At 43.7% G+C, this 18,746-nt stretch overlaps 1 protein-coding gene across 1 annotated transcript in view; it reads left to right on the top strand.

Moving 5' to 3' along the window:
• Window positions 1–18,746, top strand: part of VAPB (VAMP associated protein B and C) — a 50,857-nt gene that overhangs the window by 19,098 nt on the left and 13,013 nt on the right. Inside the window, exon 2 of the mRNA XM_073607575.1 lies at window positions 16,700–16,852. Within this exon, the coding sequence (XP_073463676.1) occupies window positions 16,700–16,852 (153 nt within the window). The remainder of the gene's footprint in view (window positions 1–16,699; window positions 16,853–18,746) is intronic.

The following is an 18,746-nucleotide window of genomic DNA, read 5'->3' as shown; positions in this document are numbered from 1 at the left end:
TAATTCATTACGGAAACATACTTGTAATCCAAAACACTTATATATCAAAGCGAATTTCCCCATAAGAAATAATGGAAACTCCGATGATTTGTTCCACAACCATTCATTCATGTGATGGGTTGTGTAACCATGAAATGTCCATCCACAAATACATTTAATGAAGGTACAACCTTTAGCAACTCACATGGTTGATGATTAAAAGAGGCAAATCTAAATATGCAGGCATCCGGGGTGAAGCTGTCCACATAGCCCGTCCTCCACATTGCCGGCTCTCTCCGCTGTCAGTCTGCAATCATGACTGGGAAGACTACTCTGCAGTAGAGCGATCTGAAAGAGAGGCTTGAAGCGCTCGTGGAGTGCAGCGTGGAAGAGATGACATCAATGGCGGTTGCGGAGGACGGTCTATGTGGACCCCAGGTGAGCTGGGTTGCGGGAGCTCATGATGCTGCCTGATGTCAGTTGAAAGATGCCCCAGGACACCTATCTCTACACGCGGCGCTGGGGTCTCCTCTCCAGCTCCTCCTCTTCATGGTCAAATGACCTAGTCTCCGCTCCATGGTCCTGAAGGCCGTGCAGTGAATTGAATGGGTAGCCAGCTGGCCGCAGGGAGGAGCAGCCCAGCCACCACAGCTACCTGCCACCTGCCACCACGGTGCAGCCTGCACCCACCTAGTGATGCCTCTGTCCATACCCCAAGGTGAAGTCACTTCCAGGCATCGGTCTTGGGTATCAGAGCATTTTCACGAGTACCGATACTTGCGAAAATGCTTAGTATCGGCGTCGATATGAAACCCTGATCTGTACAGCACAAACCTTCAGTCCAGTGTCAGGAAGCAGATACAGAAATCTGTACAGCACATGCCTTCAGTCCAGTGTCAGGAAGCATATAATGGCATAGTTGCCAACAGTTCTGATTTTCCCGGGACATTCACTGTATTCAGACCCGTGTCCCGGGAAAAATCACAGGAAATTGGGTTTGTCCCGGTGTTCTGTATGGACCCGTCAGATCAGAGGGACGGCCGCAGCTTCTGGCTGTGAAAACATGGCCCGCAGGATCTCCCTCCGGCTAGCGGGTCTCTCCCCTGTGGAGAGGGTAGGGGTCTCTGACCCGGGCAGCTAACTGGCTGCAGTACACACAGGCCGAATTTCGGACGATTTTTATTGAACCAGCCAATGCCACCTAACATTCGGCCCCTGTGTACAGAGCTTTAGGGTCACCATACATGTTATACTCTGACCATACATTCTCTGTACAATCAACGTTATATTTACCAAAACTATGTAATACACGGGCCTTCCTAAACTATTCAATCAATTTATATCCAATCAGGCTGGCCCTTGCAATACATCATTTTTGGTAAATCTAAAGGAGATTGTACAATTAGATTGTAATGTGTGTAGTGAGCCTAAAGCCCCGTACACGCAGACTGAATGTCGGGAGACAACGGCAACATTCTGCCTGTGTGTATTTCGGTCTGTCCAACAGAAGCCGGACGTACATGCTGGAAAACCAGCAGCCGACCGACTCCCGATCAGCGCTCTTATCCAATGGTGGAGAGCGCTGATCAGAGTGTTCAGGGGGGAGGGGGGGCGCATCCCCCTGTCAGAACACAAAATGGCTCAACAGGGGAGATCGTTGTACTAACCTCGCATGGTTAGTACAGTAACTCCGACCGGAGCTGACTGTTTGAAAAAAAAACCTGTTAATGTGTACCTGGCCTAAGGCTTCATTCACACAGCCGGTAAAATTTTACTCCTATTACTTGTCCAGGAGAAAAGTTCCTGCGTAACGATCAGTAAAATACTTGAGTATAGATGCCTTTAAAAACACATAAAGACATGTATGAGAACATAGTGATGATTTATTTTTTTACCCAAATTTTTTTAAACTGCTCTGTGGAGTGGTATTGCACAGAGTGGTCCTGGTTCTCCTCTTCTGGGGTCCCCGGCGGCGATCTTAGCTCCTCCTCCTCTTCTTTTGAGGGACTACCATAGCCAGCCGCTGGCTGTGGGGAGAGGTAGTCCCCGTGGTCCTGACCTGTGTGTCTATGGAGCCCGCGCTCCATAGACTTATACAGCGGGACTTGGGCCCGCCCCCACTTCCTCCTCACTGCATCTGATTGACAGAAGCAAGAGCCAATCGCTCCTGCTGCTCGAATGCTGTGTGAAGAGGAAAAGAGGGGAGAATAGATGCAGCCACGGACAGCGCTGATCTCTTCTCCCCTCTCTTCCCCTTCACACAGGGGAAGGGGGGCACAGAGAAACTGATAATGTTTTTTACCTTAATGCAAACAAAGCATTAAGGTAAAAAAATGTTTTTAGGTTTAGTAAAACTTTAATTTACGCCCCTACAAACATATATTCATGCTTTTTTACTTGTAAGAACGTAAAGCACATGTTCACAGACTCCGATTTTTTAATTCTGTGATAGGGATTTGAATGCAGTGCATGTATACCCACCTGTGTGAATGGCTCTATTGAAAACCATGCAGCAGTGTTCAGATCTGAAATGAAGAAAAGTTTGTATAAGTGTTGTTTTTTTTTTGCAACCATGTGAATGAGGTCTAATGCCGCATACACACGATCGGAAATTCGGCCAGCAAAAGACCGATGAGAGCTTTTGGTCGGAAAATGCGACTTTGTGTATGCTCCATCGGACTTTTGCTGGCCGAATTCCAGCCAAAGATTGAGAGCATGTTCTCTATTTTTCGATCGTCTGTAGCAATTCTAACGCGCAAAATTCCTGCGCATGCTCGGAAACAATTCAACGCATGCTTGGAAGTATTGAACTTCATTTTCTTGGCTCGTCGTAGTGTTGTACGTCACCGCGTTCTTGACGGTCAAAGGTTTAGCAAAGTTGTGTGTGACTGTGTGTATGCAAGGCAAGCTTGAGCGGAATCCCGTCGGAAAAGCAATCTTATCTTTTTCTGGCCAAAATTCCGATCATGTGTACGCGGCATTAGAGATACATAGATTAGATGGAATGCCCCTGTGTCTTTCCTACCTATAATTCTATGTCTCTTTCCTGTCTTAGAATATCATTTTTAGCTAGTAGGGTGACTTTAAATTAGCCCCCAGGTTGGCATGGATTGTTTATGAATGCACCACCCAACCGCCCTTGGAGCAAGCTGCATGTCACGTCCTTCATAATCTGTAGGGTCAGTTCTATCGGCCTTCCAAATTTCTATCCATAGCAATGAAGAAGGTACGGAATGCAGCTGTTGCTTAGTAATGATCAGAGAAGGCTTTCTAACCTGTCCAGTCACTCTTTTATCGGACAAGAAGCCAGCAAGTCATAAATAACTTATTAAAGGACATGGAATTATCACCTGACCAGATCAGTAACTTTAAAGCTGTCTCAAATGAACTATTTAATACAGTAACAGGTGCGTTTGCTGGGTGCTCTTTATAAACTGTATATAGCCTCAACTACATACAGTTCCAGCTGTTCCAGCAATAGAATGGGCACTTCCTGTCCCGCTCCTGGAACAAAATCAGCTGAGTGCTACTCCAGCCATTCACGGGAGGCTTTGTAGTCTATGAATAAATACAAAGCTTCCTCTGACTGGCTCAGGTAGAGATTGTGACGTCATCCTCTCGCCTCAGCTAATAAATGTAAAGAAGCTTTATATTTATTCATAGAATACAAAGCCTCCTGTGAATGGCTGACCAGCACTCAGCCTGACTTGATTTTGTTCCAGTGCAGGGTGGGAAGTCTTTGTCTTGCTGCAGTAACATCTCTGTATACTGTATGTAGCTGAGGCTCATCCAGTTCACATAGCCTGCCCAGCAAGAGCACCTGTTAGTGCATCTAAATCCCCCCAAAAATTGTTAACTTTGGGTCAAGAATGGGTAAAACCTATGTCCGTTTTTTTTTTTTTCATTGGTGAGATTTCCCTAAACCTCCTTTCAGGTAGATGTTACATGAAGTAGGGAAAATCTCTCCAAAGTGAAGTAAATCCCACCTCAACCAGCTGTCACCATAACAGGTGTCCATCTTGAAAGATTTCCCCTCCATTTGTCTTCTGGTGATAACTCCAAATTTTGGATTTTCTATTACTAGTACCAGAGACGATGGTCACCAGGACTAATATAGAGGGTTAATCTCCCCAGACAGCAATAACCCCTCAATAATCTGAAACTAAGAGTGGTTTTAGACACACTTTTAAAGTGGAACTTTACCAATTACAACCTGATAAAAAGATGATCATTTCTTTTTTTTTTTTTTTTTGCAAAAAACACAACATTCCACTTTAATAATTATGCTACCAAAATGAGTGGGTGCTGTAAATTGGCTTCAACATTGTTCCTGATTCTTCTTAATACTAAGGGAATTCTTGCAAGCTAATATATATATATATATATATATATATATATATATATATATATATATAATCTCATATATATATATCTCTATCTATCTCATATATATATATATATCTCTATCTATCTCATATATATATATCTCTATCTATCTCATATATATCTATATACCTATATCTATCGTGTGTGTGCGTGTTATATATAAATATATATATGACAAACGTCCCTTTCATAGGGTACTCACATTTCATGGGTGCACCACTCTATAAATGCCGCAAATCGTTTAAAAACACTGTGCTGATGTGTCCCTTCCTTTGCTGAGAGCGCTCTGCCGTCTCACACACTGTCCCGTTCCCCTCCCCAACGCGTGTCGATACCGGGAAAAGACGTATCTTCCTCAGGGAGAATTCCTGAGTATTTTCCTCTGTCATATTTTTTTGTGAAAACACGTACAAGCAACCAGCCCAGGATCTGAGTACAAATATTGAACCCAGAGGTGGTTCAGAAGCGTGCTTTGACCAAGCTTAGCTGCAAGGTCACACGCTCTAAGGTGAGCGCATACACCAAACAGGGAGCACAAGAGTGGACACAAACACACAGTTTTGATAATTTCCAATAGTATATGAAGATTGAATTGGAATAGACTTCATTTTTTATTTAGTGAATATTTATGCATGAAGATTTCTGCACATTAGCACTTGAATGCACTGGATTATTTCTGGTTTTGTACCATTTAAGCACTTTATAAAAGCACAGTTTGTATATATAAGTGGATGCACTATATATAGATATATATACAATTTTGCACATGATCACTTTGCTGTCACCAGGTATAATCGCTAATGATTGTAGCATGTATTATAACAGTAATTTTGATGCAGTAGTTATCTATTGAAGGTTATAGTAGCACTAGCTTATGTGGTGATCACATGGTATCATCCTGATTCTTCTTGCTGGAGGCTGCCCTTTTTTCTGAAGCCCAGAGCCCCTGAGCAGCATTAAATCTTTTGGCTGTCAGCAAATCAGCTTCTACAAACTTGGCACAGTGCCTAAAAATGGAGAGCAACTGAGCATGTGCAGAGCAGGGTGAGACTGTGTATTTCTGTATTTTAAACAGTATAGACACTTATTCTTAATATAATACATAGTTATACCTGCAAAAGGAGCTAACCAGAAGTGATCTAGCAGGACCTAATTTTCTGACTAAAGTTGCACTTTAAGCCTTTACACTAATTACAAAACCTTCTTTTCTTTTCTTTTAAGTTTGGTTGGCTTCTGACATCCAGGTTGTCCTTTGAACATATACTAATCTAGCATATAGAGATCTTCATAGTAGTGAAAGTGTATCTCTAGGCAAACCTTTGCTAGGACAGATTGGGAAGATTCACTCCTCTACTTGTTCTGGTGACTTGTAGAAAGAAAGCTAGGGAAGGTCCAAACATTTTAAGGTGTGCCCAGAACCCAAGGTAAGGGGAAATTTTCCAGTGGATACAGATAGAAAATTAAAATACACTTGCAGCACAGTGTCTTAAAGCATTTCTGCGGTGCTAGGTCCTTGGGTCAAATTCCAACTATGAAACTACCTGCATGGAGTTTGCATGTTCTCTCTGGACTTGTTTACTCCCGTTTCCACCCACACACTAAATACATGCTGATAGGTTAATTGGCTCCTGTGTAAATTATCTCTAATATATGTATATGTGATAGGGAACCTCAGATTGTAAGCTCTTCTAGCAGGGGTTTTAAAACTTCCATACTCCAAGGGCAGGGCTGTGTGTATGTCACCATTTTGTTTCACAGGCTTTTTTTTGTGTCAGACCATTTTTGCCACCATCCCTTCGTACTGCACTGGAAGCATAACATAGTATTCTGGTTGATATGGATAACGGTGACTGCGCTTCATTTACAGACTTGAGGCCTAGTGAGATTGGTTTCCCTTAGACTTTGATAAATGAGCTCCTCTCTGCTCCCGTGGCCAGATAAGGGACGCACACGGTCGTCTTATCCGCATTCATCTGCATTCAGTCAAATGGTATATGTCTGCCCTGTTCTGCTGGATGTGTGGCTTCACCTGCAGCTCCGGGCTGAGGTTACACGATTGTGTTTCTCCCAGATAAACGAGTCAGGAAGGGCTGGAGTGTAAAAGAGCCTTCCATAATATAAATAAACTTGACTCGCCTTGCCAGCTCTTGTAATTGAAGCCAAGCCTTGTCAATGCTAATTACATTACTTCACTGGCTTTATTACCATACTGCAGCTTGTGTGAGATCAACGGCTGATTATTTATGAAGTGTGAGGGACACAGCAAAACAGGCCAATGCCGAAATCTGCCTGAGAGGCCCATCCCCGTGTAGAGTTCATTCAAGATCGCCAGGCCAAGGATGTCCACCCTCCTCTCCCTCCTACTTGAGCAAAAACATGCAAGTTCTGCCAGTGTGGACATCCATCCATGTTTATGATAAAATAGAGCTTTTATCAGTCGGAGCATTCTCGTCCGACCTCTAATATGTGGAGGCAGCTTAAAGTGTAGGTCCAGCCAATTTTATTTTTCGTCTTCGAGTAAAATAAGGAAGAACTGGAACCCTTGTTGCATTTTTACTGCTATCTGGGTCTCCATTAGGGCCTGTATCAACGGGCTTATGTTGCTTCAGACTATGGGATTGCAAAACCCTCTTGAAGCAGATCAGAAGGGTTGATCTCAGAACCGTCTCAAACTCATGTCGTGGACACATCCCTGTGGACATAGTCCCTTTGAGAGATTTCCCCTCACTTACTGTTCTGCGTATGAAGGTTTCACCAGACAGCAAGTGAGAGGAAAATCTCCAACTGAAACCCAAGCAGAAATGGGGTAGATGGAGTGAGAGGTGGACAATACCATGTGACACACTGTCCATCAATTATACGGCAAATTTTACTGATTAGGGGAAATACATTTTAGTGCCCCCAGCAGTTTGGTGACACTTCATACTAATTTATAACCCTGCTCTTGTGAGATCTTTCCTCTACTGCCTACCCACAGCTGCACAGCCTCAAAGATCTACACTACGCTCTACACCAGCCTTTCTCAACCAGGGTACCATGGAGCCCTAGGGATCCTCCATAAGTTGTTAAAAGTTCCTTGAGCAATGTCTGACTCTCAGAAAAGTAACCACTGATGCCAATGATCTTTTCAGCTCTCTGCAAAAGTGGGATTCTTCCAACCACCAATGTAAGGAGACATTCTTCCCACTGATCACCATTGTAAGGAGACATTCTTCCCATTGCCCACCAATGTAAGGAGACAGTCTTCCCATTGCCCACCAATGTAAGGAGACAGTCTTCCCATTGCCCACCAATGTAAGGAGACAGTCTTCCCATTGCCCACCAATGTAAGGAGACAGTCTTCCCATTGCCCACCAATGTAAGGAGACAGTCTTCCCATTGCCCACCAATGTAAGGAGACAGTCTTCCCATTGCCCACCAATGTAAGGAGACAGTCTTCCCATTGCCCACCAATGTAAGGAGACAGTCTTCCCATTGCCCACCAATGTAAGGAGACAGTCTTCCCATTGCCCACCAATGTAAGGAGACAGTCTTCCCATTGCCCACCAATGTAAGGAGACAGTCTTCCCATTGCCCACCAATGTAAGGAGACAGTCTTCCCATTGCCCACCAATGTAAGGAGACAGGCTTCCCATTGCCCACCAATGTAAGGAGACAGGCTTCCCATTGCCCACCAATGTAAGGAGACAGGCTTCCCATTGCCCACCAATGTAAGGAGACAGGCTTCCCATTGCCCACCAATGTAAGGAGACAGGCTTCCCATTGCCCACCAATGTAAGGAGACAGGCTTCCCATTGCCCACCAATGTAAGGAGACAGGCTTCCCATTGCCCACCAATGTAAGGAGACAGGCTTCCCATTGCCCACCAATGTAAGGAGACAGGCTTCCCATTGCCCACCAATGTAAGGAGACAGGCTTCCCATTGCCCACCAATGTAAGGAGACAGGCTTCCCATTGCCCACCAATGTAAGGAGACAGGCTTCCCATTGCCCACCAATGTAAGGAGACAGGCTTCCCATTGCCCACCAATGTAAGGAGACAGGCTTCCCATTGCCCACCAATGTAAGGAGACAGGCTTCCCATTGCCCACCAATGTAAGGAGACAGGCTTCCCATTGCCCACCAATGTAAGGAGACAGGCTTCCCATTGCCCACCAATGTAAGGAGACAGGCTTCCCATTGCCCACCAATGTAAGGAGACAGGCTTCCCATTGCCCACCAATGTAAGGAGACAGGCTTCCCATTGCCCACCAATGTAAGGAGACAGGCTTCCCATTGCCCACCAATGTAAGGAGACAGGCTTCCCATTGCCCACCAATGTAAGGAGACAGGCTTCCCATTGCCCACCAATGTAAGGAGACAGGCTTCCCATTGCCCACCAATGTAAGGAGACAGGCTTCCCATTGCCCACCAATGTAAGGAGACAGGCTTCCCATTGCCCACCAATGTAAGGAGACGTTCTTACTTACTGACCATCACACTAATGTACTGTGAGCTGTAGATATCGTAATTGTTAGCAGAGGTTCCTTGAGACTGGAATGAGTATTTCAAGGGTTCCTCCGTGTTGAAATTTAGGAATGGATGCTCTATATGCATGCCCATTATGGAAAGTCCAGCACCAAGACTGTCAGGCCACAGGCAGGCTTTCCATTGATGTTCTAGATTTGGGTATATTTGTATGGAAATTATGAAGAGTTTTGGTGCATGACTGTGTGTTATGGTGTCCTGTCCTTTTGTTTAACTCTTCTCATTCCTTTTTTATGTTATCTCCCTTTTTTATAAGTGACTAGAAAAAAAAACACGCCTTCGCCAACATATACCAGAGAGTATTGTGATCTGTGATCTCTATAGATATGCTGGCATATGCATTAAAGTGGAACATCACTCTCTCAATCAACATTGATTATTTTTAATCCTCATGCTGCTAGCATTAGTAAATAGATAGGAAAGTATATCCGATTTACTATTTTTTACATTTCTGTAGTCACTTGCTGGTTTCTTGCCTAGGCAAAATGTCATACATCCCAGAAGTCTTCAGGAGGGGAGGGGAGGAGGAGGGTTTTTTTGCAGCCAAGCACACTCTCCTGCGTGCATGCTTGAGCTAAGGACAGATAGATTCTAGGAAGTAACTGCTACATGAAGTCGTTACCCTTACTCAAAATGGCCACGGCCATAAATGCTAGGGGGTTGTTAAGTGATTTCAAAGCATGGAGACATGGATAGATGGGGGAGTTTGTTTTGAATATTAAAAATTAATTAATTATTAATTAATTAAAATTTAAAGTAGAGTTTTGGTTTTTAGTGCTCAGATGTAGTTAAGGTACACTTTAGGTGTGTATTTGTTCCCTCTATTAACTCCAGTTTCCTTTTTTTTCAAATCAGCCCCCAGAATTGGTCCTTGCATGTAACTCATAGGAACATTAGAGTGTAAGCTCCTGGGTAACAGGGCTCCAATTGACAGTGCTGTATAAGTAGTTGAAATGGCGTTAAAAACAATAAAGGATAAATTAATTTGTGGCACGGCGGTCAGTCATTCCAGTCTTGGGGCCTGCAGGAAATCAGAGCAGCAGTACTTTACTGACAGCAGGAAAACTAGTTTATTAATGTAGGCTCCAGCTTTTTTTTTTTTTTCCTCCAGTGCTTTGGCTACCTGATCTTGGAATAAGTCCAGTTCTATTTATAAACCGTTTTGATCCAGGAACCCATGGCAGTAGGTCTGTGGGTCATGACGTTGGATCAGTGTGTTTGCGTGCATGTGTTTTAAAATAAATCTAAATATAATATATATATATATATATATATATATATATATATATATATATATATATATATATTTTTTATATTTAGATTTATTTTAAAACACATGCACGCAAACACATATATATATATATTATACCATTTGATATTTGCTTTTATTATCTCACATGAGAAAATGTTGATGCCGGGCCGGACTTAGTTGCTTCTAATTTAGTCTGCGCTCTTTCCAGCTGGAGGATCTTCCCAGATTATAAATAGGCCATACATTGCTGAGGTGTGCAGGAACATCGATAATACCACTCGTCTTTGGTTACTTGTGTGATGGGACTTGGGGTGCTGTTGCATCAAGAGGATATGTAGGGGGTCAGTCCACTCTTTCTTTTAAATATATATATATATATATTTTTTATGTTTTCCACTCTTTCAGCTCTAGGTAGATGCAGTGACTACATGTAGGTAGATGGGAAGTGAGCCCAGGAGCCCTTTATTACAAGAAGGCATTGTCACCTGGGGGAAGAAAGTGATGGGGGATCTGAACAGGAATAGAGGAGAACGCTTCCAAAAGAGAACACTTGTTCTGGGGAAGTTTCCTCTCACTTCCTGTTGTACCTCTGGGTCATGATGTAAGTAGAAATCTCCACAATGGAACACAGACAGCCGTTAAAATGGTACATGGATCCTAACTATTCCCAGACTAAAATGTAATTCTACATATACCTTCCTCCAACCATGTGCTTTTACCGCCCCACTCCCCCAACCCCTCTTTCCCAACCTATCTTTGGACAGTAGCGGTGCACCGAAATAAAAATTCATGATGCGCTTGGCCGAAAACTGAAACCGAAATGGACAGTTTTTTTAAATGTAATTAATGTGGCTGGCGTTTTTGCATTGATGTCATTAGGGGCGGGGTTTTGCCTTTTAGTCGGTGGGGCGGGGTTTTGCCTTTTAGTCGGTGGGGCGGGGTTTTGCCTTTTAGTCGGTGGGGCGGGGTTTTGCCTTTTAGTCGGTGGGGCGGGGTTTTGCCTTTTAGTCGGTGGGGCGGGGTTTTGCCTTTTAGTCGGTGGAGCCGGGTTTTGCCTTTTAGTCGGTGGGGCGGGGTTTTTTGCCTTTTATACAGTGGGGCGGGGTTTTTTGCCTTTTAGTCAGTGGGGCGGGGTTTTGCCTTTTAGTCAGTGGGGCGGGGTTTTGCCTTTTAGTCAGCGGGGCGGGATTGCGCCCTGCAGTCAGCGGGGCGGGATTGCGCCCTGCAGTCAGCGGGGCGAGATTGCGCCCTGCAGTCAGCGGGGCGAGATTGCGCCCTGCAGTCAGCGGGGCGAGATTGCGCCCTGCAGTCAGCGGGGCGAGATTGCGCCCTGCAGTCAGCGGGGCAGGATTGCGCCCTGCAGTCAGCGGGGCGGCATTGCGCCCTGCAGTCAGCGGGCCGAGATTGCGCCCTGCAGTCAGCGGGCCGGGATTGCGCCCTGCAGTCAGCGGGCCGGCGTTTTTTTTGTCTTGAAGTCACTGGGACACAGCATGCCATTATCAGCAGCTTTTTTTTTTTTTTGTTTTTTAATTTTATTTTAAGCAGCCGATATATTAGTGCATCCCTGTTGTACAGCAATGACCTAATCAGGAAATTGTATCCAGTTGCGGAACTGAATGCAGCGTACTGTACGACCAGGAAAGTGTGGAATCTGTGTCTTTGGTGAAACAGGTGATGAGGCTGAAGATCTAGTTTGACGGGTTTGGCATTCTTAAGACTTCAGAAGGCATATTCCACACACCGGAGGCCGCTGGCATCTATGTAAATGATACCACGTTTTGTTTAGAATGCCGCTCCTCTTCAAGAAAAGGCTTCATACGTAGAGCTGGATCACAGCTTTGTAGAGGACGCTGAAAGAAAGTAGACATCACATTCGTGGTATGTGGTCTGTGAAAAGGTGGAATAGATCTGTTTAAGCTGATTAGAACACATGGTGTGGATGTAAATTCTACATTATGTTCCCATTGGCGGGCAGTGGGATTGTAGATCTCAGTATGTGTGCGGTAATCTTTCAATCCTTTGTTGGCAATTAGCAATGGTTTATTTTTTTTTGGCTCACTCTGCATGAACATTGTCTCAAATAAATTATCTCCAAATAAATATGGATTGTAGGGAAAAAAATCATAACGTGGGTGCGGCCAGCTTATTCTTTGTATTACTGGGTTCCTGACGTGAGATTGTATTCCAGGGGAACAAAGGTTTTGATTGAATTGAAGACGCAAACCTTGGGCTTCCATGACGTTTTCTGTAAAAACAAACTGGCTAGTTCTTCCATGGTCTAACCTGTCTTCAGCAAATGGCAGTTGGAAGCTGATCAGTTGCTTTGGGCAACAAAATCATCAAAATCCGAAACTAGCTTTTGCTGGAATTCTTGACCTATACACTAACAGATGGGATGGATCAGGAAAGGGAAATTAAAATGGATAAAATTCTTATCTTGCCTGGAGAAAATGCTGCTCCTAATTCTCTCCTGTGCTGTTCTCACATGACCAAAGCTTAGACATTTGATCACATGGCCGCTGCTCAAGGGCAGGATGAGAATTCAGATTGGCTGGCCCTTACTTTTAGTGGAGATGATGCAACCACGGGTTTAGATTTGTCATGAACAGCACTTGAGAGAGCCCGGAGCAGTATTTTCTCCAAAAAACATGGTAAATGTTTCAGCCTGTTTATTTATTTTTTCCTCTACCCCTGAAAGTCAGTTAACATAAACCGGATAAATACCACTTTAAAGTGCTACTAAACCCACACTAGTAAAATCAGTCCGTATATGCAGTAAAGCATGCTTGCTATACTCACTGTGGACCTAAAGGGGTCCTCTGCATTGTGTAAAAAGGCTGTTTGATCCTGTCTTCTCTGATCCTCCCCTTCTTCCACTGTCCCCAATCCATCTCCTGATGAAACAGAGCTCCTGGGGGGGCAAGCTGCACATGCTCAGTTTGGAGTGTACAGCCGTGGCCAAAAGTTTTGAGACTGAGACAAATATTAGTTTTCACAAAGTCTGCTGCCTCAGTTTCTATGATGGCAATTTGGGTATACTCCAGAATGTTACGAAGAGTGATCAGATGAATTACAATTAATGGCAAAGTCCCTCTTTGCCTTGAAAATGAACTTAATCCCATAAAAAACATTTCCACTGCATTTGTGAAGAAGGCTTCAGGGTGCCCAAGAAAGTCCAGCAAGCGCCAGGGCTGTTTCCTTCAGCTGCGGGATCGGGGCACCACCAGTGCAGAGCTTGCTCAGGAATGGAGAAGACTTTTAGAGGATGGCCTGGTGTCAAGAGCAGCAAAGAAGCCACTTCTTTCCAGAAAAAACATCAGGGACAGACTGATATTCTGCAAAAAGGTACAGGAATTGGAATGCTGAGGACTGGTGTAAAGTCAATTTCTCTGATGAATCCCCTTTCCGATTGTTTGGGGCGTCCGGAAAAAGCCTTGTCCAGAGAAGAAAAGGTGAGCAGTACCATCCGTCCTGTGTCATGCCAACAGTAAAGCATCCTGAGACCATTCATGTGTGGGGTTGCTTCTCAGCCAAGGGAGTGGGGCTCACCCACAATTTTGCCTAAGAACACAGCCATGAATACAGAATAGTACAAAAACATTCTCCGAGAGCAACTTCTCCCAACCATCTAAGAACAGTTTGGTGAGGAACAATGCCTTTTCCAGCATGATGGAGCACCTTGCCATAAGGCAAAAGTGATAACTAAGGGGATTGGGGAACAAGACATCAACATTTTGGGTCCATTGCCAGGAAACACCCCAGACCTTAATCTCATTGAGAACTTGTGGTCAATCCTCAAGAGGCAGGTGAACAAAAAAACAAATCTTCTGACAAACTCCAAGCATCAGTCAGGATGTGGGCCAGAAGTTGATTTACAGCATGCCAGGGGGGTGGATTGCAGAGGTCTTAAATAAGAAGGGTCAGCACTGCAAATATTGACTCTGCATAAACTTAATGTAATTGTCAATACAAGCCTTTGACAATTATGAAATGCTTGTAATTCTACTTCAGTATACCATAGTAACATCTGAGAAAAAGATCTAAAAACGCTGAAGAGGCAGACTTTGTGAAAATTAATATTTGTGTCATTCCCAAAATTTTTGGCCACAGCTGTATTGCTAGAGATTTTTTTTTTTTTTTTTGCCAATCAGCACTGTCCAGACAGAGGGTCAGGGGTCCTACAGCCTTATGGGACAGTCGGAGTAGAATGAAAACTCCTCCTACAAGCTTAACCAGACACTGATAGAAGTCACAAGACTGCTATACTGTATACTGCTGATGAGAAAAGGTATTAGTATTTAGCAGTTTATATTTACTAATGTAATTGCATTTCTGTGTACGGTGGGAGACCACATATAGTGAATGCAGGCTCCTGGGTTTAGTAACACTTTAAGGATTCATGCACACAGGACGTTTTTGCAGCTGCTGTTAGGGGCGTCTGGCGTTTTTTATTTTAACTGCCTCTAAGCGCCCCTCCATGTTAGCCTATGTGTTCATGCACATATAAACTTTCAGAGGCATTTAGGGGCAGCAGAAAAAAAACAAAAGCCAGGAGCAGAGGCTGTTGGGCTGTAAAAACGAAAAGCGACAAACAACGCTGCTAAACGCTGTAACAAGCGTTTAGCCACGTTTGGCGGTTTTAGGTGTTTTTACTGAAAAATGCCCATAAACGCCATTCAAAAACGCTTTTTTTTTTAGGTGGGATTAAACAGAGAGAACAATTTTAGGGTACTGTTTAGGCACAATGATCATTCCTACATGTTCTTATAGCTTAGCAAATCTTCACTTTTCGAATTCAGGCCTGCTCAAACTTTTATGTATTTCTGCTCAGCCTCACAAATTACATTAGCTGCTGTGTATGACCTGATTTATTTTTTTTGAAAGACTGGAGACGAGATTTATGTCACAAGACCCAGTCAGTGCCTCTTCCATCTTTAACTTTGTTAGCTCTGCTCTTAGGAACCGTTTATAAAACTGTGCGAGTGCTGGAAGCCTCTTTATTGCCTTGAACAGCTCTATTCTGCCCTCATATTCCTCTATGTATGATGCCAAATGTCTAAGCAGCTAGAGGGGAATATTCAACCTGGGCACACACAATATATGATTTTCTATACAGCTTGCGTGTGTTTAACTCATCCCTTCCCAGCACCCCATAGTTAGATTTATTTCTCTCCTCCACTGCTCTGTTCAGCTGCTGGAAGTGAAAGGAAAGCCCCCTTGTAGCTTACACTGGGCTGTGGAGTCTCCTGTGACAGCACTTATTCACCCAGTGCTGTCGCATGTTTCTCCATACCTGGAAGTACTGGGTACTTATTAAGTCTACTGGTCTGGAACGGAGCAGTGGGGGAGTGCAGAAAGGTGAGTATATGTTGGGGATCGGTGGATTAAACCACTTGCTGACCGCCTAACACCGGGGCTACGGCTGCAGCAAGATGCCATAACCCCGGTATTAAAATTTTCCTCTACTGCTGCTCTTTCTGTTAAAAGTGATCCGAGCAGCTAATTAGCTGCTGGATCACTTTTAAAAGCAGTGAGAGGGGTTGCAGGCCCCCCCCTTTTTTTTTTTCTGGTGATCCTCTGGCTTACCTGGCTCATCAGGAAGCCCCGAAACCCATCTGGTGGTGGCTGGCCATACAGCTTAGCAGAGGAAAGGTGGCCTCCGCATCTCTCCAGTTCACGGCTGATAAAAACAAGCCCATTTTATTTTTATTTTTTTGGTGAAAAACATTTAGATCAATGTTTTTTTTTTTTTTTGTTTTTTTAAAGGGACGGTGTAAAAATAAAAAAAATTTAACAAAAGAAACAATATTTAAAAAATGTTTTAAAGCACCCCCATGCTCTCGTGCAGTGGCAAACACAAACATAGGTCAAGCCCACATAGGTAAACGTGTTCGCACCACACGTGGAGTATCGCCACGAACGTTCTAGCGAGAGCAATATTTCCTCTGTAACTAAATAGGTAACCTGTAAACATTTTAATGCATCGCCTATGGAGATTTCTAAGTACCATATTTTGGCGCCATTCCACAAGCATGCACAATTTTAAAGCATGACATATTTGGTATCTATTTACTTGGCGTAACTTCATCTTTCAAATTTTACAAAACAATTGGGTTATATATATATTGTGGGTTTTTGTTTTGTTTTTTTTTATTCATTAAAAAGATGTTTTTTCAAAAAATAATATTGCGTTTGAAAAACAACTGCGCTAATACCGTGTGACATAAAAAGTTGCAACAACTGCCATTTTATTCTCTAAGTCCTCTGCTAAAATATATATATTTAATGTTTGGGGGCTCTAAGTAATTTTCTAGCAAAAAAATACAGATTTTTATTGGTCCTTTGAAGTGAATCATATCTTGTTTGTGGGAGAATGCAAGAGCCCCTGGGGGAACACTCAAAGGGAGGACTTGCATTCTCCACGTTGATGGAGACCTAGCTGGGCTCCCATTCAGAAGCAGAGCACTACTTGGCAGTAAGGCTAGTCTTCATGCCACCACGTAATACTTGTGCCATCTTGGACTTCTGTCTTGACAAGCGTCTTTTCTCATTTCAGGTCCTTTCACAGATGTCGTTACAACAAACCTGAAACTCATGAACCCCACAGAGAAAAACATCTGCTTCAAAGTGAAGACCACCGCCCCTCGTAGGTACTGTGTGAGGCCCAACAGCGGGGTCATTGAAGGCGGCTCCTCCATCAATGTGTCTGGTAAGTGCTGTGCCAAGAGCTCTCATTTTCTACCTTGCCCATCGCTTGGTTTTTATTTGTCATGCAGGCTTAGTTACAGTCTATTATTTTCCTACTTTCTATGATCAAAGAAAAAAAAATTCTTTTTTTTTTCCGCATCGCTAGAGGCAGGTAGGCTGTTATGAGGATTACAGAAATGCTGGAAATCCTGTGTCCTCATTTCAGATATCTCCCTGTTGTAGCATGAAGAGAACACCCTTCGAAGATCCAGGGTTTTCCATTCCAAGAACCTGCAATTACAAGTCTTGCTTGCCACCTAATGGTGAAATCTGGCATTGCGAGACCTTCTAGTGGACCTAGCAACAAATATAGTATTTTTTTTTCATGGTAATGCAGAAAGAGCTGCCATGAGGCCCACTGTGTCTTTGATTCTAAGCTGCCATCTTGGTAGAGGATAGGGTTTTGCTTCCTCCCCTCAATGGCTGTTGATCAGATAATTATTGGGGAAATCTTCCATTTTATGTTGGACAGGATTTGGTGACATTATTAGATGGAGCAGTGAGCTGGTTGTGGAAAAGGATGATGCGTACAAAGCATGAATGCACTACATGTGTCTTGTGATCTGACTTTACAGGAGCGGAGGAGATCTGCTGAGCTCGGCATTTAGTCCTGAGCAGCGACACTCGAGGACAACACCTCATCATGTGTATTTCCATTCCACTAAGCAAAGGAGCCACATTGGCTTCTTGTATCTCTCGTACACACTGCTAGGATGGTACTCCCTGTGTAATGAGATGGTCAAAGCTAGGAAGATAGTCCAAGCTACATAAAGGGTTTCAGAAAGCACAGCTTCAAACTGAATCAATCACAGACAAATGAAATTGGAACCTGCAGATTGCTGCTTAAAGCGTAATTGCTACACCTACCCAAATCCAAGTCAGCATTTTCCAGGAACAGTTTGGCCAGTGGGCAAAACTGCTGTCAGCAGGAATAGATGGTTATGTACAGTGCTACTCCTTTTCTTATTCTCTCTGTCTCTCTCTATCCTCTTCCTTTTTCCTCACTCTATCTTTTTCACTATTTCTCTCCCTCCTTCTTCTCTTTTCCTCTCTCCATCTTCCTCTCCACCTCTCTCCATCCTCCTTTTTTCTCTAACTCTTCCTATGTCTCTCTATATTTCTTTCTATCTTCCTCTATCTAATTCCCTTTTGTCGCTCTGTATCCTATCTTCTTTCTCTGACTCTTTCTAACTCTTTGTCTCTCAAATTTTTAACTTAATCTTACCCCCTTCAGTTAATTGCATAGATGTTCAAATGCTGCACAAAATTTTTTTTTATCACTGTAATTACCTTTATATTGTACTTTATTGTGGCACTTCCTGTCTCTCCTCCCATAGGAGTAGGCGTGTTTATTGCCTTTCCCCGGCGCCGCACTGTCTCCTGGGAGCTTAGTGTCAGGCTTTCCAAGATTCAGTGTGGAAACAATGATCATGTGCGTGAACAAGCTGTGAATGAACAGCATTCACCGCATCCCGGAAATCAATGCTTGTGGGCTTCACATGCCCACAAGCAAGATGGAAACAGCCAGCATCACATTTTTTAAGTTATTCTTCAGTACGAAAACAGACAGAGGCGGAAATATTACACCCAAACTGTGAGTATTATTTTGGGGTTAGCAAAGTGTCTCAATGACCTAAAAAAAAAAAAAAAAAAAAAATTGGTCGCCGGACTCCCGCTTTAACTATCTCTGTTTCTCCCCCCCTCTTTCTCTCTCTCCCCACCCCCTCTCTCCACCCTCCCCACCCCCTCTCCCCCCCCCCCCTCTCTCTCTCTCTCTCTCTCTCTCTCTCTCTCTCTCTCTCTCTCCTCTACCCTCTCCCCCCCTCTCTCTACCCTCCCCCCTCTCTCTACCCTCC

This window comes from Aquarana catesbeiana, linkage group LG12 (genome assembly GCF_042186555.1).
Source record: "Aquarana catesbeiana isolate 2022-GZ linkage group LG12, ASM4218655v1, whole genome shotgun sequence".
NCBI lineage: Eukaryota > Metazoa > Chordata > Amphibia > Anura > Ranidae > Aquarana > Aquarana catesbeiana.
The sequence above is the reverse complement of the archived record's forward strand: the minus strand, read 5'-3'. Positions and strand labels throughout refer to the sequence as shown.